At 36.9% G+C, this 24,253-nt stretch overlaps 2 protein-coding genes across 4 annotated transcripts; both read left to right on the top strand.

The window, feature by feature from the left end:
• Positions 1 to 5,444: 5,444 nt before the first annotated feature.
• Positions 5,445 to 7,928, top strand: thy1 (Thy-1 cell surface antigen). Its single transcript, XM_079872573.1, has 4 exons — positions 5,445 to 5,722; positions 6,466 to 6,550; positions 6,787 to 7,110; positions 7,335 to 7,928. The coding sequence occupies exons 2-4, from the start codon at positions 6,487 to 6,489 to the stop codon at positions 7,433 to 7,435; spliced, it is 489 nt and encodes a 162-aa protein (XP_079728699.1). The 5' UTR covers positions 5,445 to 5,722; positions 6,466 to 6,486; the 3' UTR covers positions 7,436 to 7,928.
• Positions 7,929 to 7,934: 6 nt separating this feature from the next.
• On the top strand, positions 7,935 to 15,770 carry usf1l (upstream transcription factor 1, like). Of its 3 annotated transcripts, none has more exons than XM_079872570.1 (11): positions 7,935 to 8,012; positions 8,526 to 8,571; positions 8,825 to 8,871; positions 9,210 to 9,328; positions 9,404 to 9,529; positions 10,487 to 10,634; positions 11,334 to 11,388; positions 11,491 to 11,549; positions 11,643 to 11,737; positions 12,338 to 12,466; positions 14,983 to 15,770. In XM_079872570.1, exons 2-11 carry the CDS (start codon positions 8,567 to 8,569, stop codon positions 15,067 to 15,069), a joined length of 870 nt encoding a protein of 289 aa, XP_079728696.1. In that variant the 5' UTR covers positions 7,935 to 8,012; positions 8,526 to 8,566; the 3' UTR covers positions 15,070 to 15,770. The 3 variants fall into 3 exon arrangements, with proteins under 3 accessions (XP_079728696.1, XP_079728698.1, XP_079728697.1); XM_079872572.1 differs by having other exon boundaries at positions 7,955 to 8,012; positions 8,536 to 8,571; XM_079872571.1 differs by having other exon boundaries at positions 8,006 to 8,025.
• The last annotated feature ends 8,483 nt before the right edge of the window (positions 15,771 to 24,253 follow it).

Raw genomic sequence — 24,253 nt, 5'->3', positions numbered from 1 at the left:
CTCCACTGTTAATTTAGAAACTTAACTTTCTTTCCCTCAACACTAATGTCAATCATTGGTAATTTTGCAAATGCTTTATACCAAAAGTTCAGTGTCAGCAAGCATATTTTCTTCATTGCAAGAAACAGCAAGCACATTTTCTTCATTGCAAGGAGCAGAAAAAGAGATAAGATTAGACATATTTACCACCTGGGAGTCAGACCCTTCACCGTCGCTCCCCTCCCCCTCCTTCTTTCAATCTCCTTGTGGCTTTGGTGGCTGTTGGAATCCTCTCTTCTTTGGAGGATCCGGACAGTCATTTCTCCAGTGTCCTTTTCGCCCACAATTTAACAAGCTTCAGGGTCCATTGCGGGTTGGTCACCCATTCCACGTCCTCTTCCTCCTCTGCCTAGTCCTCTTCTGCCACCTCTTCCTCCTCCTCTTGAGTAATTTTCCATCATCAACCCTCCCATCTTCAGCAGAGCCAGTTGAGTGTCTTTGTCAGTCTTTTTCTGTTTGTTCTTGGCTTGGTCTCTCAGCAGCCTTTGTTGATGTGTTGCGTGTCGTCGGATTTCTTCCAGCCGCGCTTGGTGGTACCCCACACAAGACGTTTTGACCTTTTTCCCTATTTCAGGGTCCAGACCGTCCAGAAAAACAGTTTTCAGATACTTATCTTTGATTGTCTGGCCTGTGCTTCTCTTTGGGTTGGTGAACATTTACGAATTTTGGAGATGGAGGAGTGTAGTCTGGAGGAGCAGAGGGCAGGGTGATCGAACCTAGCAGGCTTCGATATGGGTGTTTTGGTGGTCTTGCTTGCAGACTCGTTCCCTCTTCTTCTTTGCCTTCCTCAGGATCTTGACCTCCCATTGCTCCTGGTTGTCTTTGTGGTTCGTGGAGGGCCACTGCTGGTGGTGGTTGGTAGGGGGAGTAGGGAGCCGGACAGCGGTCGTCCTCAGCCAGGCGGGTTTTCATGCATCTCATTTCCTCGGAAGAATTAGAAACAGAGTTTAGTAAAGTTTTTTTTTCTGGCTTCCTCTTTCTGGCTTCCTCTCTTTTTGGACTTTCTTTTTGTCCAATTTTCCTTTGTCTTTTGCAGATGGCTTACACTCAGACATTAAACACTTATGCTTACATTAAACACACATTAATTAACTGTGGTATCCTATGATGCCACCCCGTTCCATTTTTCTTGGTCATGGAACAATAATTCCCTTTTGAGAAATCCACTGTCTCCAATTCTTTATCATTAACATTACCCATGTTGCACTATTTTTACTCAACAGTATTTATATTTGCGTATTTAAATCTTTCTCCTCGCGTGGTCACCACGCACTATATTTACTGTGTTAATTCTTTCCCCCAGCGTGGCCACCACGCCTGCCTAAATCCGTCAATCTAGGACTTTCAAAAATGCCCACATCCGTCGATGCTAGGTCTTTTTCCCAGACAAGTGCCTTGTTAAATATTTGGAAGTTACTTTCAGGCTTATTCCAAACCGCAAACTTGTCTAGACTTTTGAGAAGATTACTTTCAGGCTTATTCTCAAAATTCTGGCCCTTCTGGGAAAACAATTAACACTGGCATTTTAAGAAGTTACTTTCAGGCTTATTCTCAAAATCCTTTTGGAAATTACTTTCAGGCTTATTCCAAAAATCCTGACCCTTTTAGGAAAAAATATTCAATACGCAAATAATTTTCTTATTTACCACGTAAATAATTTTCTCTCACCGTGCTTTTTGCAGCTTGGTTCTTTATTCGGGATCGCGTCCACCTAGGCCTGCCGTGGTGTCTACAATTCTCCCGTCCCTTGCAGTTTTAGCGTTGGGGTATCGGAGCCAGAGACTTTCTTGTCTTTGGGATGTTCAATCAATTGCTTCGTCCACGGAGGTCATCAGCTTTGCGAATCCCATCCTCGTCGCCATTTGTTGTGGAAATTCTTTTCTCAACTTTAAATAATAATTGGAAGACAGCTGGAGATTTCAAAAGTTATAAAGATCTTTATTTCTTGCAAGAAATTGGCTGTTCTCATATCAGACTCTGACTGATGTGTGAACAGCCAATTTCTTGCAAGAAATAAAGATCTTTATAACTTTTGAAATCTCCAGCTGTCTTCCAATTATTATTTAAGTCAAGTCAGGTCAAGTCAAGTTTATTTATATAGCGCTTTTCACAACATAGGTTGTATCAAAGCAGCTTCACAGTAATAAAACAATACATCAATGTTTGTTTCTAGTGGAACGTCCACGTTTGGTAATGCTGATCAATAGTATCGTTGATTGATTAATTAAATTAAATATTCCCAAATATCCCCAACTGAGCAAGCCAAAGGCAACAGTGGCAAGGAACCGAAAAACTCCATCAGGTGACCTAATGGAGAAAAAAAAAACCTTGGGAGAACCCGGGCTCAGTCGGGGGCCAGTTCTCCTCTGGCGTTTATGAACTAGAGGTCGGATTTAACTGTAAGATTAAAAGTATTATATGAATGCCTGGCTGAAGAGATGCGTCTTTAATCTAGTTTTAAACTGGGAGAGCGAGTCTGAGCAACGAACAGTATCAGGAAGGCTATTCCAGAGTTTTGGAGCTAAATGTGAAAATGCTCTCCCTCCTTTGGTGGATCTGGATATCCTAGGTATGACCAAAAGCCTCGAATTTACTGACCTTAAAGAGCGCAATGGATTATAGGGCGATAGAAGATCCGTTAAATAAACTGGAGCTAAGCCGTTTAGGGCTTTATAAGTCAGTAGCAATACCTTGTAATTAATACGGAACTTTATAGGTAGCCAATGTAGTGATGATAAAATTGGAGTTATATGATCATATTTTCTTGATCTAGTTAGAACTCTAGCGGCGGCATTTTGGACTAACTGTAGCTTGTTTATTAAGGATGCAGGACAACCAGCCAATAAAGCATTACAGTAATCTAGTCTCGAGGTCATGAATGCATGAACTAACTTTTCTGCATCAGAAACAGATAGCATATTACGTAGCTTAGCAATGTTTCTAAGGTGGAAAAAGGCTGTTCTTGTAACATATGAAATATGATTTTCAAAAGACAGGTTGCAGTCTAATATAACACCCAGGTCTTTTACTGTAGAGGATGAAGTAACAGGACATCCTACGATGTTAAAGTTGTATTGTAAGAGGTTTTGTGGGTGGTTTTTTGAACCGATGATTAGTACCTCTGTCTTGTCTGGATTTAATAAAAGAAAATTGCGCGTCATCCAATCTTTTATATCTTTAACACACTCTGTCAATTTGGATAATTTAGCGTTTTCATCCGGCCGTGATGAAATATAGATTTGAGTGTCATCAGCATAACAATGGAAACTAATTCCATGTTTCCTTATAATATTTCCAAGTGGCAGCATATATATTGAGAATAATAGAGGGCCTAACACAGATCCCTGCGGCACTCCATAGTTTACTGGAGTTATGATCGATTTTTCTCCATTTAAATAAACAAAATGGTAGCGGTCAGATAAATACGATCTAAACCAGCTTAGTGCTTGTCCTTGAACACCAGTATAATTTTGTAGTCGATCTAAGAGTATTGTATGATCTATAGTATCGAACGCAGCACTAAGATCAAGTAAAACTAGTATTGAGATACAGCCTTGGTCAGAAGATAAAAGTAAATCATTTGTAATTTTAACAAGCGCAGTTTCAGTGCTATGATGCGGCCTGAATCCAGACTGAAACTTTTCATAGATGTCATTTTCTTGCAAGAAAGAGCCCAGTTGAGCGGACACAGCTTTTTCTAGTATTTTAGACATAAAAGGTAGATTTGAAATGGGTCTATAATTTGCTAGATTATGTGGATCTAATTGTGGTTTCTTAATGAGAGGTTTTATAACTGCCAGTTTAAATGTTCTTGGAACATAACCTAAAGATAAAGACGAGTTAATAATATTGAGGAGAGGCTCCTCCACTATAGGTAACACTTCTTTCAAAAGTTTAGTTGGTATAGGATCTAGTAAACATGTTGTTGTTTTAGATGAAGTGATAAGTTTATTTAACTCTTTTTGTTCTATAGTTGTAAAGCATTGTAATTGTTCTTGCGGGGTGATAATTGAGGCTGAATTATAAGACGCAATTGAGGATTGAACGTTTACAATTGTGGTTCTGATGTTTTCTATTTTCTCAGTGAAGAACTTCATGAAATCATTACTACTTAACTGGAACGGAATATTTTGTTCAGGAGACATCTGTTTATTTGTTAGTCTAGCCACAGTGTTAAATAAGAACCTAGGATTGTTTTGGTTGTTTTCTATTAGTTTGCGGAGATGCTCAGCCCTGGCCTCTTTTAGGGCCTTTTTGTAACGTGACATACTGTCTTTCCATGCGATTCTAAAGACCTCTAAGTTAGTTTTTTTCCATTTACGCTCTAAATTACGGGTTTCTCTCTTTAGAACATGCGTAGTATTGTTGTACCATGGTGCTTTACTTTTCTCTCTAACCTTTCTTAATCTAATGGGTGCAACAATATCCAATGATCCAGAGAGAATGGTGCTCATAGTGCTAGTTAATTCCTCAAGTTCATCTGTTTGTTTAGGTTCACTGAGCAGCTGAGACAGATCAGATAAGCTATTTGAAAAATTATCTATGGTAGATGGAAGGATTGTTCTGCCTAATCGATAACACGGCGCAGCATGACATATTACAGGAGTACGTAATATGCAAGTTACCATGTAATGGTCAGTGACATCGTCACTTTGTGGAATGATATCTATATCGGTTGGATCGGTTCCATGTGATATAATTAAATCAAGTGTATGATTAAAACGATGATTTAAAGTTGAGAAAAGAATTTCCACAACAAATGACAAATCAGCTTTGCAGAAAATAGTGCAGTGCCATAACCACCAGTGACACTAAGGAGGTCACATCACATAATTTTCTGAGTGGCTGATAAAACTTTTTTTTTTTTAAAAAGCATTCCATAAAATGAAGCGTATATTTTTCTCTTACTGTTAAAATGCATTATGTGAGAAGAATGAGAATTTAGGAGATTAAATATGTGTGCAGTGCATATTAATATATTTTAATGTTTTAAAAGAATGCTTCTAGCACTAGGCCTATATTTTAACAATGTGTCTTTACTTCACACTGGTGACGTTTTGTCTGTATAACTGGTGCGAAACGAAACATCGTTGCTTCTTTTTGGGCTTTATAGGTCGCATTTGAATTTTTACTGTCAACACATGAACAGGCATGTGAGGCAGAAACTCAGACTACCACACTGGCAGAACCCTGTAGAAACTAGGCACCTTTCCAAAATAGGGCAGTTCTCTGAACTTACAAAATGGAGCCCGTAAGTTCTTGCCAGAACTATAAAGACTCTTTAATTAACACAATCTCGAGAGAAAAGCTAGACCAATGCTATTTTTGGGCACAGTACAATACCCGAAGCACCTTTAAAGGGTGTGGCGACCTCAAATGGTGGCGCAAGTATCTTTTCATTTTTTACAATGCTGCCAACTTTAGTTACATGGCTTTGTCCAGGTTACATACACAAACTCTATCTTGTTAATTTCCTAAACAACAAATTGTACATACAAGTTTCAGCTGGTCATAATGGGGAGGTCGTGGGTTTATTATAATGACACTGTGATATATATGGGCGTGCATCCGCCCATACTCAATCTTACCGTCTCACTCTGTCTTCATCAAGTGATCACTGAGGGAGTTGCCTTGCCTCCATAACGGACCAACCGCTCCAGTATCCGAAAGCAGAAAAGATAAGGTAAGATCCGCTACAAACTCATTTGCACCCCGCTAGATAAATATTTAAGACGCCACTATAGAAACGTAGCCTAACTTCCGCGTGTAGCGGTCTGGTCCCCATTATTACCCAGACAAAAAACGGGACTGGATGGGCTACCTTGGCTTCTGTGTATGAGGCGTTAAAGTGCAATTAAGTTGGGGGGAAAAAACCCGCTATCGCATTAAATGGTGGCGAAAAGCCACGTTAAAATGTTTTTTTATTATTAAACTAATTTTATTTCAGAAGCACGAACTGAATTCTTGATGAAGAATGTCTGATGCGACATTCCATTTCAAAAGATTCTTCACGAGTTCAGTCTTGCACTAGATAAGAGATAGGACCCCGTGTAGGCTGTAGACTATCAGTCTCCAAGTGGTTTCTGACCGATTCTGACTCATAGGTGCTACTATTTGTGTGCTTTTGTTACAACTGTTTTTTTTATGCCTGTTTGTTTGTTTGTATGTGCTCCCAAATGTCATGACCCCACCCATATTGATACATTTTCTGCAGTGGCTGTGAAAGCTTTTTTATTGTCTGTACTAATTGCCAGGAATTTATAGATTACCCTCATCCCCACACCAAGCCTCATGCACATAACAATTTTATAGCATTAGGTGAACACTTGAAGTCCTGAAAAGTAATTAATGCTCATGTTTTAAGCATGCTACAAATAGTATGGTATTATTGTGTTGTAAGTGACTTGTCATGTGTTTGTTCTCCAGGTTCTTTTGTGTGTGCGTAATATGCAGATGTGTACTGTGGTCAGGATGATGTGCTGTACTGCATTTGCCACTTTTTTCCTGTTGGGTAAATTGACACTCTTTCATCTTAAGTGCATAGAAAAGAGAAGAAGAAAAAAAGAACATGTATTGTTCCTATTGTTCCTTTTTTCTGTTTTATGAATTTCCTCAAAAGTTACCCCAAAGCCATATTTGCATAATAAAGTTATTACAAAATGTTATCTGATCCTATTAAATGCACAGGACTGTCTTGTACCAGTTTCAGCTCAAACTTCAGCTAAGTTGGTATTATAATTTTTCTAGGTGTTGCTTCTGGCCAGACTTCTCTTCAGATTTCATCCTGCGTGACTAAGGAGCAAAACCTGCGGATGTTCTGCAAGTTTACTCCAGCTGCAGACCCCAAGCTCCCGAAGACTTGCTACTACATGACTGAGAGCAAGTTGATTGGCAATAGCAACAGCAGCATCGCACCAGAGAGCACCTTCAAGAACCGTGCCAATGTCTCCATTTCCGATACCACATGTGAGCTGTATTTGAACGGTTTCTCAGATGACAAACCCCAAAACTACACTTGTTACATCAAACAGACTGCCTCACCAGTGTCAGTCAGTGCAATTGTGGAAAAGAGTAAGACGTCTTTTCTTAAAGAAAATAACAGTCTAATATTAATTAAAATTATTATTTTTATTTTTAAATCTGCATTGGTAAATGATTATCAAATTAATTGATTGGAATTGACAAGGAAGCATATTTTAGTCTTTTCTGTGTACTTTTATTTCTATGGAAATATTCCACTGAATCAATGACTGACGGATGTTGATCATGCTTCTATGTGTTGTGTTTTTTTTCAGGTAAGCTTCAGACCTGTTCTGCCTGGTGTGTTGTGCAGCACAGTGGAGCAGCACTCCTGCTAGCTTTCCTCACTTTCCCACTCTTGTCAGAGCTTCTTTGAGTGTAGAATGGATCTCACTGTATGACTCCAAATTAAAAACCAAATTATGAATCATCTAGCTTGTACTACACCATGTAACGAAAATACCATGTCAGTGTAATCCATGTGTTTCCTCAGAAATCAGGGTGTACAGATATTGAGAGCAATTTATCAATCACGGCATATGTGTGCATTGGTTCGGTTGATGCTGTTGTCAAAATCTCTGCTATGTGATGCATGTCCCTTAAATCCAATGTAAAATCGTGTTCTTTTTAATCATGCTTTATAAAGTTGTCAAGTGAACCCATTGTTTGGCGTGAATATAATAAATTCTAAAATAAAATTTGTACTCTGATTGGGAACATATGTTTGGTGTGGTGAAAGTTGTGATGTTTTAGCACGTTTTGTTGATTTGTTTGACTAACCTTGCAAACATGCCCTAATAAAATTAGTTCAGCACGCAAGAAGTAAAATGACGCTGTTGTGTAATGGCGCCCTCTAGTGACCAAGAGTTAAATAAAATAATTAAAAAAAAAACACTACTGCACATGCGCAGAGAGGGTATGTCTCTTGAACGTTTGCTTCTCAGGATAAACGGGTAACTATTAAATGTTACTAAGGAATATATATACATATTTGTGAAACGATAATATGGCTTATTAGTCATGCATTCATTCTGAATCATTCTGAAACTTTTTTGTGGGATGTTTGTCACGCTTCTTTGTTTGCTTAGCTCAAATGCTAAATGCTGCTTTTTGTCAGTTTTTGTTTTGTTTTTGTTTGCCAGATTAGTCATAATTTTAATGGTGTTATCTAAACAACATTCATGAGTTACAAAAAAGAGCTGGTGGACAACGTGTCGGTTATCCGTTACCAAAGTGAGCTTTTTATGGCTTTCCGGGCGGTTTTTCAACAGATTGGTGTGGTGGGACTTTTAACGCAGCGGCGTAAAAAAATCATAACATGTCGTCGCCACACCTGCTTTTTGAACATTTCTAAGAGTAGAATCTACTTAAAGAGTGGATTAGAGCAAAGTCGATGTATTAAATGTGCTCTTTTTCTATTCCTGTTGTTGTCTGTTGTGTTTTTGCATTGGATGTTTACGTTTGAGGACCACAAAGCTGAAGCCCAGATCACGATTCACTCCCAAATATGAGGCGAGTTTCATCTTCGGTGTCTTTGAGTCACATTTTATGCTCATTCAATTTCTGAAATAGACACTCCTGTAAAGCACAGTACAGTATTTTTTTACGCTGACATTGCATGCCCTGAAAAACCAGGACAGACCATTAGTGTTATTATTACATGATTATTGTGTTTATATTTTGAACACACCCTTTTTTCAGTGTTGTATCATAAGCTTTTCTTAATAATTATATCTAAAATATATCTTTTGTTTCCTTTTTTTAGAGAACAGAAAAGTCATGATCCTGAAGATTCTCCCATGCTGCAGGACGGTGAGATGTTTGAAATGAACTGTCCAACAAGTTAGGTCATAGTGTGTCTACGTAAATGCTTGGTAACAGCCAGTCTTTAGTTTCAGTTTAGTTGTGACAGCTTACAGCCTTTATAGCACCATATAGTGCTAAATAAAGTGCCCACAGTACATGTATCTGCAATTCAAGAAGCAAACTTCACATTTTCTCTAACAAGACTGAAAACCCCCGTTATCTGACCTCTCAACTGCAAAAACAACAACAAAAACTTCCATGTTGAAATTGACACGCTAAATTTATTTCCAGTTGTTTTAGGAGTTGTTGAACCAAACAATAACCTCTATGTGCTGTTTTACCAGGTGTTGATGAAACGGCGGATGACCCACTGACTATCACAACCATCCAGCCAGCTACCGCATTTTCCACAGATCAGCAAATTAAGTATCATCTTTTCAAAACGGAAGGAACAGGGGGTCAGGTAAGTGGCATATGTATGCATAGTAAATATAGAAACTGAGATGTGATGATTAACCCCTTGACCTCCCTGGTTCAGGTAACCTACCGGGTAATCCACTTGGCTGATGGACAGGTAGAAGGACAGGCGGATGGAGCTGCTGCTGTCAGTGTGGTGACTGGGTTTCCAACCACAACACAGGCAGCAATACCACCTGTAACCCAGGTATTACTTTTTTTTTAACTGGTATATAAATTTGAGTTTGTTGCTGAAAAGATATATGTAAGAGAGGTAGTTGTGCTAAGCCGTTTTTCCACCATCGGGCCAAACCATTCTCTTTGCTTAACCATTCCATTCTGTGCTGATCTGTTCCAGCCGGTGTGGATATGGTTTCATTTTCCACTGTGGGGCTGATAATGGAGCTCTTTCGAATGTAATAGAAATGTGTAAGTCATTGCCTTGGTAACGCAAGAGTTTACAGACGATATGTGACCCTGGACCACAAAACCAGTCACATGGGTCAATTTTTTTAAATGTATATTTATACATCATCCGTATGGTTTGTTAGGACAGGACAATATTTGGCCGAGATACAACTATTGAAAATCTAGAATCTGGTGGTGCAAAAAAATCAAAACATTGAGAAAATCACCTTTAAAGTTGTCCATTTATGTTCGTGATTCTGCTGCATTCACTCACAAAAAGAAATGTTTTATATATTTATGGTAGGAAATTTACAAAATATATTCATAGAATATGATATTTACTTAATATCCTAATGATTTTTGGCATAAAAGAGAAATCGAGAATTTTGACCCATACAATGTATTTTTGGCTATTGCCACAAATATACCCGTGCGACTTGGACTTGGTTTTGTGATCCAGGGTCACATATGAGATGTAAATGGCTTCCGCATAATGGAGGATGTTCAGATATTTCTTTTAATTGTATTATTAATTTGTTTATGCCGCTCGAATAGCGTGCTAATAGGCAGCTACAGAGAAACTGATAGCCAGGCAAAAGACAAGTGACCAATCCTGAGTTGCAGTGTCAATTACATGCATTCTACCAGCCTGGTTCAGCACTGTTTCTTAACGTTCTTAGAACCGTTCGGCCCAATGATGGAAAAGTGGAAGATGGAAAAGCGGCTTTAGTAAGTGCTTGTGTGCATGTGGTTATAGGCTGTAATCTCTCAGTCTGAGAGTCTAGAGGGAGAGACATCTGAAACTCAATACTACTATCCTGCCACCATCTCTGACACATCTGCTGGTACCATGGTAACCAATCTCCACACAGCTGATTCGGTACTATCTCAGCCCACCCCTACAGGTAATGCCAAACTCCATTTATACTACCGTTCAAAACTTTGATGACTCTTTTGTTGTTGTTGTTGAAAGAAATGCATGCTTTTATTCAGCAAGGATGCATTACATTGATCAGTGACAGTAAAGACATTTATACTGTTACAAAATATTTCTTTCAAATACATTTTTTTCTTTTGAACTTTCTATTCAAAGTATCCTGAAAAAAGTATGAGCAGCATAGTACCAAAGTATTATGCAGCATATGTTTTGTTTTAACATTGATAAAAAATAAGAATTGTTTCTTGATCAGCAAATCAGCATAATAGGATTTCTGAAGGATGATGTGAGACTGGAGTCATGATGCTGAAAATTCAGCTTTGCCAAATCAGAAATAAATAAAAAATTTAAAATAGTTCAAAATATTTAAAATTGTAATAATATTTCACAATATTACTCTTTTAACTGTATGTCTTTGATGAAGACTTCTTTCAAAAACATAAAAAAATCTTACCAACCCAAAACTTTTCAATGGTAGGGTATATAATGTTATCTTGTTGCAGAAAAGTATATGGATTTTCTACATTATATACAGCTAAAAGTTGAAAGTTACCAACTTTTAATTATATTGTATGTCTAATGATGCAAAAAAAAAAAAAAAAAAAAAAAATATATATATATATATATATATATATAGATTCAATTACCTTTCTTCCTTTTCTTGCAGGTCAACTCTATGTAATGATGTCACCTCAGGATGTTCTAGCTACAACACAGCAGAGGTTGTCATCTCATATCACATAGCCTACATAAAACCACATGTCCAATCACTGTAATCTTTTTCTTTTCAACTTCTTCAACCAATCCTATATCCTCTTTTACAGTAAGTCGGGAACACAGCGCGTTTCCAGGGATGACAAACGGAGGGCTCAACACAATGAAGGTTATTCTGTTTCATTTGAAATCAGCAGCTCCACCTCATAATCCATTCCCTGAATGATCCATCTTAATGTAAGCTTTGGTTTTCTGCCCTCAGTGGAACGCAGACGGAGGGACAAGATCAACAACTGGATTGTCCAGCTTTCCAAAACCATCCCCGACTGCAATTTGGATGCAACCAAGAACAGTCAAGTAAGCTTTGTTAGCACAAGCACCAGCAGTATCTCGTTTGAATGTTTTATTCAAATGTTTTTTTAAATGTTGTTATACCATGGTGTGTCTACTCGATTCTGATTGGCTCTGAATGTGTGCATAATACCGTTTAATTCAAATAAATGCTATAATTCATTAATTCAAATAAATGTAATCTTACCGCACTACTATATCTCTGTTTTATTTAAAGCAGGCAGAATGCTAGATCTAACGACCTGTAACTGATAAAAATGATTAAAAAAACACGCACTGTGTAGTATAAACACATTCCTGGACACACATTAGTATTGTTGGTATTGCCCTTTGACTTGTATGTTCTTCTAACAATTACATACACTTACTGTAAATATAATTTACTTGATTGTTATGAAACGGATAAAATGTAACTAATACTTACAACTTTTTTGACAACTATAGCACTCACATTGAAACGAGCCACCCACCTCACATTTCTGTCTTTTTGTATTTTTAAACTTTTTGAATGCGACAGTTCCTTGTACATCAAAATTCTTGTGCACCAACATGTAAATAGATTGAGAGTCCCTAGTTATTCAGATTTTCTTTCGCTCTTCCATGTAGAGTAAAGGTGGGATCTTGTCGAAGGCATGTGACTACATCCAGGAGCTGCGTCAGAGCAACGCACGACTGGAGGAGGAGCTTAATACTGTGGATAGACTGAGGTTGGACAATCAGCTTCTCAAACAAGAGGTATTCCATATGCCAGCAAAAGCTTCACACTCCAAATTAAAGAGCATTCTGAACATTTTAGTTCATTTCATAGTACTGCTTTTGCAAGTATATTTTTATTATCAAGTGTTTTGTAAATTAATGAACAATACAGGATGATTACCAGCTACCAACACTTCCTCTATAACCACAAGAACAACAACAACTGCTGCTACTAATAGTAATTCTAATGTCAAACATTTAGCAGTACTGCACTTTAGACATGTGCCGGTATTCGGTAATGCGATAAATCGCGGTAATGAATATGCACGATATTGTTATCGCGGGCACTTCAAAATACCGTGAAAAATAATAGATCCGAATTTAGATTTTTAGAACGCGCATTATAGCTTATTTTCCATCAACCGCTTAAAGGGATACTTCACCTCTGGGAAGATGAATGTGTATTTAAAATAGGTCATTTAAGTAGAAGAAATGTGAAGAAATTTTTGAATTTGGAGCTTTCTAGACTGAGAAAAGCCAGAAAATGTATTTTTGGCTTATGTGGATGAAAGACAACAACTCCCAGAATGCACTTGCTTCGCTGCCCTAGGAGGCCACGCCTACCGGTAAGAGTGCGTAGTTGAAAACAACAAAGCTAGCCTACGTGATGAGTTTGCGAGGGATTTAGAGATCGTCCAAAATGTCCGGGATTCGGCTTTTGCGTTCTACAGTCGCCATTCATCATGTTTACTGTGGCGAGCAGGACGAGGCTGACGGCCGCGGGAGAACAGCGCGAGGCCGGTGGCGTCATTACTGAGACGCGCCGGTCTCGCATCTCTCACGGAGGAGCGGGAATTTTCTTAGCAATGGTAAAACGCACATCAACCGATCACTTGTTTAGCGTTCATGTAAACACTACATTCAAATTCACCGATCGGAATGAATTCAGTTAACGTTAGATTGAAAGGTGTGCATGTAAACAATGAATGGCGACCGCAGAAAGCAAAAGCTGAATCCCGGACATTTTGAACGATCTCGCCCGCCGGACAAGTCCGGGAAAAGGAGGATGGTTACTTACTCAGCTTTCTCCTACTATTCAGCTTTCTCCACAGAACAAGAGCCTGCTAGCTTAGCTTCCAAAGAAAGACGGCTGACTGTGTACATTCTGAGTGAGATCCCACCCTGTATGGGCGGGCTGAAAACATGCGGAACAGCCCCTACTACTGGCTGTAGTCTTTAGCCTCTGGCCAGAAAATCCTCCGATGACGCAAAATGACGATTTTTGCGTCATCGGAGGATTTTTTCCAGACAAAAAATACATAAATCTCTTGTCTCAGGGGGATATGAGGGTGGAAAGCATGGTATTTCGAAAATACTACAGGTTTTCTACTAATACAAAGCTTAATGCTAAATCCTGAAGTAACCCTTTAAACAAACGCTGCGTATGCTGCGCGAAACACGTGCGCACTCTGATGTAAACAATCGCCACGTGTATAAGCATGCGGCCGGTGCGCACTTCTAGTCTAATGCAAACAGCCCTCACATGGAGAAGCAGCATGGTGGAAGGAGGAACGCCGCCGCCTACAGTCTATGGCCGCCGCCGATCTATCCGGATCCATCCCGCTTCTAAAAGCAGAGCTGCCAACTCGACGCATATAGCGCGAGACTCTTCACACGCTCACGCCACACATCCGTTTTCTCACGCAGAGAAAAATCGCAGAGCAAAGAGGACACAAAGACCGTCAATCAAGACAGAGCAGGTTACTTTTGATATGAAACAGGAGAACAATTGTCACAGAACGCTACATTTAACCATTTAATGACCAGCAGCATGTTAGATGACTAAAACAAATAGATAAAGAGGAGTATTTTGCTGAATATGTGCACTGCACTTTTTTACATATTTATTATATTTTTACTTGTGTCATTACATAATTGTTATTATAATGAAAACCACATTATATTTGATTTAATTAGTTATTTGTAACCTTTAATAATACCAGTTGATAGGGCTCTATATGGTTACATAGCATTATGTGAGATTTTTTTTTTTTCATGAGAAAAAAATAACATGTGGGCTATCTACTGTAGCCTTCCTAATATTTATCCAAAATTAGTCAATATTGAATCAAGATTTAAATCAAATCCCAAGTATTGAATTGAAATCGTTAAATTTGTGTTAAGCAATACAAACAGTAGCCTACCAGTCATTGTACCATGTAATCATTGTAACATGTTGTCACTAAACTTAATAAAATTCAGTTTAGTTACCAAATGTTTTGACAATCACAATTACACCTTGTGATGCAAGTTTTATTTTATTTTTTACATCCCCCCCCCAATCCATCTGTTTCTCATGTGCAATTCAAATATCGTGATAATACCGTATACCGTGATAAAAGATCACTCAATTAATCGCAGCATGAAAATGTGATACCGGCACATGCCTACTGCACTTTTAGGTTGTGGTATGGATCTTTGAAGAGAATGGAAAATAGAGTTTTCTTACCTCTTGCAGTCATTCTCTCTCTAATCCCTCGCTTCCACCCACACAGATGGAAGAGTGGAAATCAAAGAATCAGATGATCAGAAACCAGTTGAGACAGCACGGCATAGTGGCGGCATCAATGGACTCTCAGTGAAGGACTGCAGAACCAATATACAGGATTCACAGGCTGTGGTCTTTTCATTAATTCCGTTTATACAGGTTTGAAATCATGTGTAAGAAATCATTCTCACGGTGGACACAAACTTTCTCTTTCCCTCTTCTATTGTTTGACTTTACACACACAGCCATTGATTGTTTCAGATTCTTTTCAGGGTGATCTGGTATTATAACTGCACTGAAATTGTGTATGATTGTCAGATCTGTATATTTATAGATCTGTGTTTAAAAATGGACTTTACTTTTTTAGAACTACTGTGGAGGTGTTTCAGGTATGTTTTTGTTTTTGGAATTTGTTTAGTTTGTTGACCTTCATTGGGTTCTTTAAGAAAAAAAATAAAAACTTATGTCCATTCAGTCAGAAGTTGTTGATAAAACCATTTCCTATGCACTGGACAATCAACTGGGACCAGTTTTGGTCATTTATATTGCAATTATGAAAAGTACACATCACCAGTAAATTTCCACAATGTTTTTACATAACATTGTCTTTGTTGAACCTCATATAAAGGTTCATAGCACAATTTTTATGAGATTTTAAATGGAAACCCTGGGTAAGTTTGTTGATTTAATTACCTGTCTTGGTGAACTAGCACAAGTGCACATATGTTTTGGAACTGAAACATGATTTTAAATTATAAATATCCAAAATAAACAATTACAAATTATTAACAAAGCAGCCAATGTTGTTCTAATTTGAACCTTAGATTTTGTCTGTTAATACAGCAGATTCAGATATTCTATTATCAAGAGCCACAGTATACATCGGGAGAGTGTGGAAGGGTTGGCTGGAGTAAACCATGCATAGAGCTTCTGTATAAGAAACTATACCAGACACGAGTAAGAGTTTTTATTTGGTGTATATGTATAATACACCAAAATATAGTTAATATAACTGTTTAATACAGTTGTGGCCTAATGGTTAGAGGGTAACAGTTGGACTTCGGATTCGATGTAGGTGGGAGAGTGACTGAACAGCGCTCTCTTCCATGCTCAATACCCATGACTGAGGTGCCCCTGTGCAAGGCACCGATCGCTCCCCAGACACTGCTCCGGTTGTGTGTGTATCCACGGTTTGCAGTGTGTGCGTCTTCACCTCTTACTGCTCTTAATGTGTGTGCATTGACTTGGATGGGTTAAAATATGATGAGGACACATTTAGAGTAGGGGTTACCATACTTGGCCTTCACATCACATCATGTCACTTTATTATAATTATATAACACAAACATCATAGCAGAAGTCTCTTAAAGTCCCCCTGTAGTCAATAATTTTATCCCTTAAAACTTATATTTGATCACAAAAATGACATATTAAAATGTTTTTTCTGTGAAAAAAAAAAATTCTCCATGCTTTAAAATAGCCTGAATGTAACTCTAGTCTACACCCTTGCCTCATTTAGTAAATGCTGTTCTATGAATATGCAAATTAGCCCGTCCCCACTCACTCACACCAGCTCAGAGACTTGGTTTGATTGGTTACAAGGTAGTTTGTGATGTCAGAAATACCAGCGATTTTTTTTCACTGCAGTTTTAAGGAGAAAATACTCAGCAATGGTGTTGACTTAAGAATTTGCACATGGTTTGTCTTAAACCATATTAAAAACACCACATAGACATATAAACAACATTAAAAACTAAATTTTCACCATGGGGGACTTTAAGTATGTATGCAAATTCTGAATTGCATTTAATTTATTTCAATAAAGATTAAAGATTACAGAAATATTTCAGGTTAAATACCAAGGGTTATATAATTAATTCAAATATTAGTCAGAATTTGTTAATTAAACATCCAATACTTTGGAATTTATTAATTGAATTCATAATGCAATTTAAAGGCAAACTACGTTGTCCAGAAATACACAGATTTCAATCTTTTTTGTGTAGGTCTCCATGTATAAGTATAAGAGTTTTCTTTTATTATAAATTATTTGATTGATTTATTAATTATTTTATTTATGATTTATGATTATAAATTACTTTATTTGCTATACAAGTATGTTTTCATAAATATATTTATGGTTCTGTATGTTGTATCTTATTAATGAAATAACCCTATGTACAAACAGACAAAGTAGTGATGACAAAATTTCTGTAATTTAATAGAATGTTCCAAATATTCACCTAAATATTTGAAAGCAGAAAACACATTTAGGCCTGGTTTCACAGACAGGGCTTAGACTAAGCCAGGATTAGACCATAGATCAATTAGGACATTTAAGTAATTTTTATAAACATGCTTAGAAAAAAACATTACCGATGTGCATCTTAAAACTAAAAAGGCACTGATATATTTTTAAGATCAGTCAGTGCAAGTTTATTTCAGTGGAAACAGCTCAGACTTACATTTTAGTCTAGGACTAGTCTTAAGCCCTGTCTGTGAAACCAGGGCCCAGTTTTTCAAAAGTAATCCAGTGGGATTTCGGATCACGGATTGGATCAAATCTTGGAAATGGGTTTTTCAAAAGCAAAAGAGTGATTCTGAACTAAGATCAGATCATGTAATCTGATCTTAAATTTGATCTGGATCAAACCTGCCCTTTGGGTTTTTCAGAACTTTGAACTCGGTTTGGGATCTATTTGATCCAAAAAAACAGGATTATCCTGATCCCATCAGAAGGGTGGATTCAGTTGTGATTTTTCGAACCAAATAAAACCAGAGAGGTTTTTTTTTTAAGTGAATGATCACAAAATCAATGTTTACTGATGATATATACATTTCTTCATATTTGAAGCATATATGAAGCATGTCACATCTAATGAGATATGGTAAAACAACAAAATCTGCAATTTAACATTATAACAAAATAAGGAAAGTAAAATGTTTCTGTTTATTACAGTGTTTCTGTTTCTTAAAATTAAAATAAACAATGGTTATTTGTGGCCACCGGTATTTTGCCAACTGTTGTTCTTTGCTAAGCCAGTAGGCTACACTGTTGGTTCCATTTAAGGCTCTAGTAAACAGGATTTGGTGATCCTGAAAAGTTCCTATCCGGATCAGATTGATCCAATCCGATGTTGCTTTGAAAAACTGGCTCAAAAGTAAGCTGGATTACGTGATCACGGATCGCAAAAAAAAGGATTACTAAATCCGGATCAATTTTATCCGGATTAAACCTTTTGAAAAACCGGGCCCAGGGGTTATAGTCTCAGTTTAGTCTAGACTAGAGAAAAAGTCTAAGTCTAACCACATTTACACACTATTCTGTTTTTGTCAGGAAGAAGTGTGTTGCTGGTGTCATGTTTGGTCTAGCCAAGTTTTTTTTGCAAATTTGTGTCTGTAAAACCGCTTTTTATTATTTTTTGCAAAGACCTGAAATGTGATTTGGGTACTATCTCTTCTTCCAGCAATGTTTTGCACAAAGTATAATATTTATGCTTTTTTTATAATGTACAAAAAAGGGTCTTAAGGCATTTTTTAATTGTTTCTCTCTCAAATTGTATTTATTTTAATTTATATGTTAACCCTGGATCAATGTTTTTTTTTATTTGTTTTTTTTTTTATAGTTAATTATACTGGCTCTTTGTCTAGCCTACTGTTTATAATTATATTATTGTTGTTAAATTATTTTGAGTTGTAACTGTAAGTATATATATAATGTTCATTAATTTTAAAAAAAGTTTGTTCTGCTCCACACTATCCACAGCTAAAGATTAAAAATTGTCAGCTAGTAAAAAGAACAACAATCATCTATCTATCTATCTATCTATCTATCTATCTATCTATCTATCTCTCTCTCTCTCTCTCTCTCTCTCTCTCGCTCTATATATATATATATATATATATATATATATATATATAAATCACTTTTCTTTCGTTTTCCTATACGTTAGTCATCGTTCAGGTCAAGCCACAGGTTCAAATTTCATTTTGCACAAATACATTGATGATAAGCATAGAGCTCAATACAATGATTTTGTATGTTTGTTCCAGATCTTATCATGTGAGTTACAAAGAACTATTGGCAAAAGTTTGGACTCCTAAACAGGGTTCATTCTGAGAAAGATTTCCAATTATTTGTCTAACCTCGAATCTGTGTTTACTTTCATCGCGTCATGCAGCGGGAGTGTCCAACCAATCACACACGGTACAGGTAACACATTAGCCTATCAGCCTTTCAGCTTATCTTTCTTGACGGAACATAACAAATAAACAACTGCAATAAAGTTCTGCTAACATACTATAAAACCAGATATCATTTTTAAGAGAGAAACATTTACTCTCGAAGAGTTTGTATAATTTCAGAGTAGATATGTTGAATTTCGTAATTGTTTTCAGTGTGTTTACATTTTATTTTATTACGTCTGTCATTGACTGCAGTTTTCTGTCTGCTGTGAATTATTTAGTCTGAACTTTGAATTTTGAAAATTAGTTCACTGTTTTGCTGGAACCGTTTCCATCAGTGTTTTTCTCTCTGTTTTAGTAAATTAATAATCAATTATCATCATACTATTGCGTATAGTAAAATGTATATATATTTTTAAATTAGAGTTTATTTAGTAGCTATAAGTCTTCAAGAACAGTCACCTGTGCATCGGTCTATAATGGGGCCTAATTTCATAGTAACCAATTTGATAAACAGTTGTATTTTGAATTGGTTTTTGCCAATAAACAACTGGCCAGGGTGTCCACTCCAGTGAATATACATAATATATTAGTAGATTACATGCTGCGTGTGTCAAAAATACTGTTTTAATACGGTTGAAGAGTAGATTTCCTTAAATGTGAAAATGTTTATTTGTATAGGTTCAAGAATTACATATTTATTGTTGGAGCCAGACTTGCTTTCTTTATTATGGTTTGAGTCGAATTATGATAATGTGTTTTGTTAATAATAGTTTGGTGTGGTTATGTTATATTTGTTTATATTCAGATTTTTTTTTTCAGAGCCTGTCCAAATGAACAGCTCACATGTTGCTTTTGTTTGATAGTTTTTGTCCAGCTGTTTCTATTGCATAGAAAAATAAGTGTCTGGTCTAGATGAAGATGGTGTCTCTGAACGTCATTCCATTCTGGATACAGCTGTTCATGTGATTTTATAATGCATTTAATGTGAATGTTTTAAGAATTCTTTCTTACTGATTAGTTTGTGTAGGCTTGAATCCATCCATTTCTGTCATCAGGCCTACATGCACATGTCATTTTTTGCACTAATGTAATTCTAGGTTTATACCGTGTCAATTTATTGTAAAGTAAATTAAATATGTACACTTTTTTTGTCTGTGTGTGATCAGGAGTTCCCAAGTGTATCTAAGCTGGATATTTCGTTCATATTTCTGTGAGGCCACTAATAGAGAAGGTGCCCCTCAGTGTGGTGATGCAGTGCGGATGGAAGTCCGTAGGTAACATTGTCATTGCTTTCAAATAATAACTACTCTAACATTATCACACTCTGTGGCAGTTACAGGACTTCAGAATAAGGGTCACCAGATGATGTGCTCTCAATTTAAATAAATTCATATCAGTTTACTTCAGTTGTAACTGCACTATAAAATTTTCACATTTGATCAGATGTAGGCTACCTCCTTTAACTTTTAAAATACAATGTAAGCAAACAAATAAATTTCCATGACATATCTGGGGCTGGTTGCATAAACATAGCCATCAACTTAAAAGGGTGGTATAATGCCCTAGTCTGGCTATCACCAGACCAAGCTCAATCTTTTAACATTGGTCTGGGGAGTCTGCTATGTATTTTCTACTGCACAAGAGGCGTGATCAACGGACATAGCTCAAATGACTCTGTACGGCATTGGATAGTCCTTCAACCAATCAGATCAACAATCCGGACGTACTTGCAGAGCAATGCGAAAACTCCAGGCAGGAAATGTGTAACCAAACATGTTGATCAGCGGTTTGCAGAAGCAGCAATGGAATCGAGCAATGTTTGCAGGTTATGCAAAAAAAACCAAAAAAAAACATGAAAGTTAGTGGTATTTACACCCACTCAGCGATTTGTTTGCTAAAAAGAAACCGTTGAGCATCGTAGAGAGGTTACAAGGAATTGGACAGATTTGATTGGATTAAACCCGCCAATAGCGTGCCAAGTGGATAAGCCAGTTTGTGATTGGTTCCCGCAAATTTGTAAAGGAAGCAGCAGAGATAAATGTACAGGTTTCCAGGGCGAAATCAAATCGCCAGCAGATCAGGCTGGGTTTACCCAGTCTAATAATTCCCCTTTTTACAAGATGTAAAATAAGTTTCTGATGTCTCCAGAGTGTGTATGTGAAGTTTTAGCTCAAAATACCCCACAGATAATTTTTTAAAACATGTTAAAATTGTCCCTTTTTGAGGGTGAGCAAAAACACGTTTTGTGTGTGTCCCTTTAAATGCAAATGAGCTGCTGCTCCCGGCACAGAGCTTCAAGAGCTCGTGTGTTAGCAGGCAGCTTGCAGACAATCATTAAGATGCCAGAAACTGTTCTGGGCCCGTATCCCTAAAGAATTTTTGTGCAAAAAGTGGCTCCTAGCGGCCAAATTCTAAGAAAATTCTCAGAGTCATGACGTTTTCTTAGAATTTCCCCTAAAAGTGACACGAAAATCCCAGTTAATATAAAAGCTATTCCTCAAGATTCCTAGCACTTAAAAGGGCTCCTAAGGCGAGATCTGCTAAGAGCAGGGAAGAGGACTTTTAGTGGCTTAGGAGTTCCCCTAAGCAGCTGCACAAAATGGCCAACAGAGGATTTTTCTCCATTTTCTGTGTTTGTAGGATATTTGTTAACAAGCCTTCATAAATAGACCAGCCAGCAATCACAGACATTGATAAAAGCTGAGCCGTGTTACCCTCGTTAAGACCACACTGAGTTGTAACGTTGCAATTTCTACTTCATTAAGGACAGCCCCTTGAGATAGGCCATCTTGTTTTCAATGGGGTCCATATGGGAGTGAAAGTACAAAATATGCCAGCTAGGATATTAATATGAGCAAATAAGACACAAATCATTATTTGAACAGGGTGTAATGAGCTTAAGTTTTCACATATTTTAGATTCTAATGTTAGGCAATAACCCCTACAGCTTACTATTCATTTTCCAGATATTTTCTTGAATGTGAAATATTATTTACAATTACAGTCTGCATAAGATTAGAGTGTATAATTATGTTTATTGATTTGAGGGTACATCCTTTGCTCATTATCACCAAAAGTTCATTTTCATCAAACTTGTAGGATCAACCAATCACGGCTTTTGAAATGATGACTCATACCTAGCAACGGGGTCAACCACACCTCCTCACTAAGATAGGATTTTCCATCCATTCCTTGCTCAGAGTTCACTGAAAATGTTCTGGAATCACTTCTAAGCTAAAACTCCTGGCAAGGAATTTTTAGGTTAAGTTAGGAGCTCTCTGAGAGGATTCTCAGAATCTTTAGGGATACGGGCCCAGCATTTTATGTTTAAACCGAAGTCAGACAATAATGAAGGGACTCAATAAGAAGTGACAACGTAGAATGCAACATGTCGTTTCTGAATGGTTAGTTGATGAATTTATGTAGCTGATGTGGAGTTAACTATCTTCAAGTTATTGATTAGCATATTCTTTGATGATAATCTATAAATCGCTAGTGTGGGAACTGTAAGATGCCTACAGAGTGACATGCTATTGCATTTGTGTTACGTACTGTATTGCAATAAATGTGAAAAGACGGATGCGGACAGCTTGAGCAGACTCCCAGATGTGCTCTACTACAACAACTCCTCCTCTTCTCATGGACTCACCCCCTTTGTTGTGTGTTTTTAAATTTTAGGTATTTGTGATGTCACTAACCCAGGAGGAAGCTTGTGTAGTCCCTACCAGCCGTCCTTAAAAAAGTAATTTCTGTAAAAGAAAATATCCCCCTTTGCTTTGAACTTTAAGCGCTGTTAACTTTGCAGATGTTGTTTGTGCTCAAACAGCAACATTACACACTAACTAAAGTTAAATCATAATCAACCTCCCCTTTAACACTTTGGTCAATTTTCTGAGAATATTTGCAATTTACAGGAATATAGTGGAATATATATATTATTATTTTTTAAAGTTTAAACCATTAAAGACTTTAAAAATGTGTGCTGTAGGCAGAGATAGAGATATTTAAAAGAAAAATCCAGCAACAGGAAGGCAACCAAATATTAAATTTAAAAAGGACAACAGAGCTAGTTAGAAGTTTAAGGAATCATTGGAGGACTGAGAACTGAGTTACTGGCAGGCCTCATATGGCCATAATCGCAGTGCCGTTTAGACAATCGTGTAAGATGAATCTATTAAATCTGATCACCCAACAACTGTGAAGATTTTAATCAAATTGCAATCTCTTGAATCAATGAATTTTAATATTATTTTCTGCTGGGTTACCTCCACTCGTGAATCTCTGGTAATGAGCAAGTAGACAGTGCTGCCAAAGAAGCATTATCTACACAGGACCAGAAAAGTGCTCTATACCTTTTACCTATACCTTGAGACCAACATTAAATGCATACACCAAAATTGGAATGGGATCAGTGCTTAAACAACAAATTACATGAAATAAAGTAATTATAAAAAACATATATTCCATTTTAATAATCGCTAATTTACACACAATACCGGAAAAGACACTCAAGACGTAGATATTTTTTTTACTATTAGGCGAAAATTCACCAAAGTGTTCACCGCGTCTTGCAGCTGAATCATCCATCCATTTTACAAACTGCTGGTCCAATGTGGCAACAGTGTATTATCACGTATAAAGTCCCTTTTAACTGATTATTGAAGGGGTCCTTTTATGAAGTCTTGATTTTGTTTCTAGTAGAATATGTAGGCCTATGCTTGATTATTTAAAAAAAACATTATTTTTCACATAGCCTATCTTACATTATTACAGCTCCTCTCTTTTTACTAACCAAGTTAAAATGGTAGTTTTTTCCTACTTATTTCCTTTGTTACTTTCACTTAACTTAGTTATGTAGTGTTCACTTAATTCCGTATTTGAAATTTACATAAAAAAAATGCATGTGAAATTTACTTAAAAATGAATCGTGCAAAAACTTGCCAAAGAAAAATTAAGTAAATTTTACTTCTTGTTTTTTTCAGTGTAGATACGACATTATCCACCATTTAATCGTGATATTTGTTGGAAAACTAAGGTAATACAAACAGTAATCGATCATAAAACCATGGTTCATTTTCCTAAGAAGCAAC

Source organism: Squalius cephalus, assembly GCF_949319135.1.
Source record: "Squalius cephalus genome assembly, chromosome: 5".
Lineage (NCBI taxonomy): Eukaryota > Metazoa > Chordata > Actinopteri > Cypriniformes > Leuciscidae > Squalius > Squalius cephalus.
This window is presented reverse-complemented; position numbering and strand designations above follow the sequence as displayed.

Bases quoted from the DNA above. Each gene is read 5' to 3' on its own strand.
- thy1 (XM_079872573.1), top strand. From the start codon at position 6,487: ATGCAGATGTGTACTGTGGTCAGGATGATGTGCTGTACTGCATTTGCC. The intron at 6,551-6,786 runs GTAAATTGACAC...TAATTTTTCTAG, and splicing joins TGCCACTTTTTTCCTGTTGG to GTGTTGCTTCTGGCCAGACT. The intron at 7,111-7,334 runs GTAAGACGTCTT...GTTTTTTTTCAG, and splicing joins CAGTGCAATTGTGGAAAAGA to GTAAGCTTCAGACCTGTTCT.
- usf1l (XM_079872570.1), top strand. The intron at 9,530-10,486 runs GTATTACTTTTT...ATGTGGTTATAG, and splicing joins CAATACCACCTGTAACCCAG to GCTGTAATCTCTCAGTCTGA. The intron at 12,467-14,982 runs GTATTCCATATG...CCACCCACACAG, and splicing joins ATCAGCTTCTCAAACAAGAG to ATGGAAGAGTGGAAATCAAA.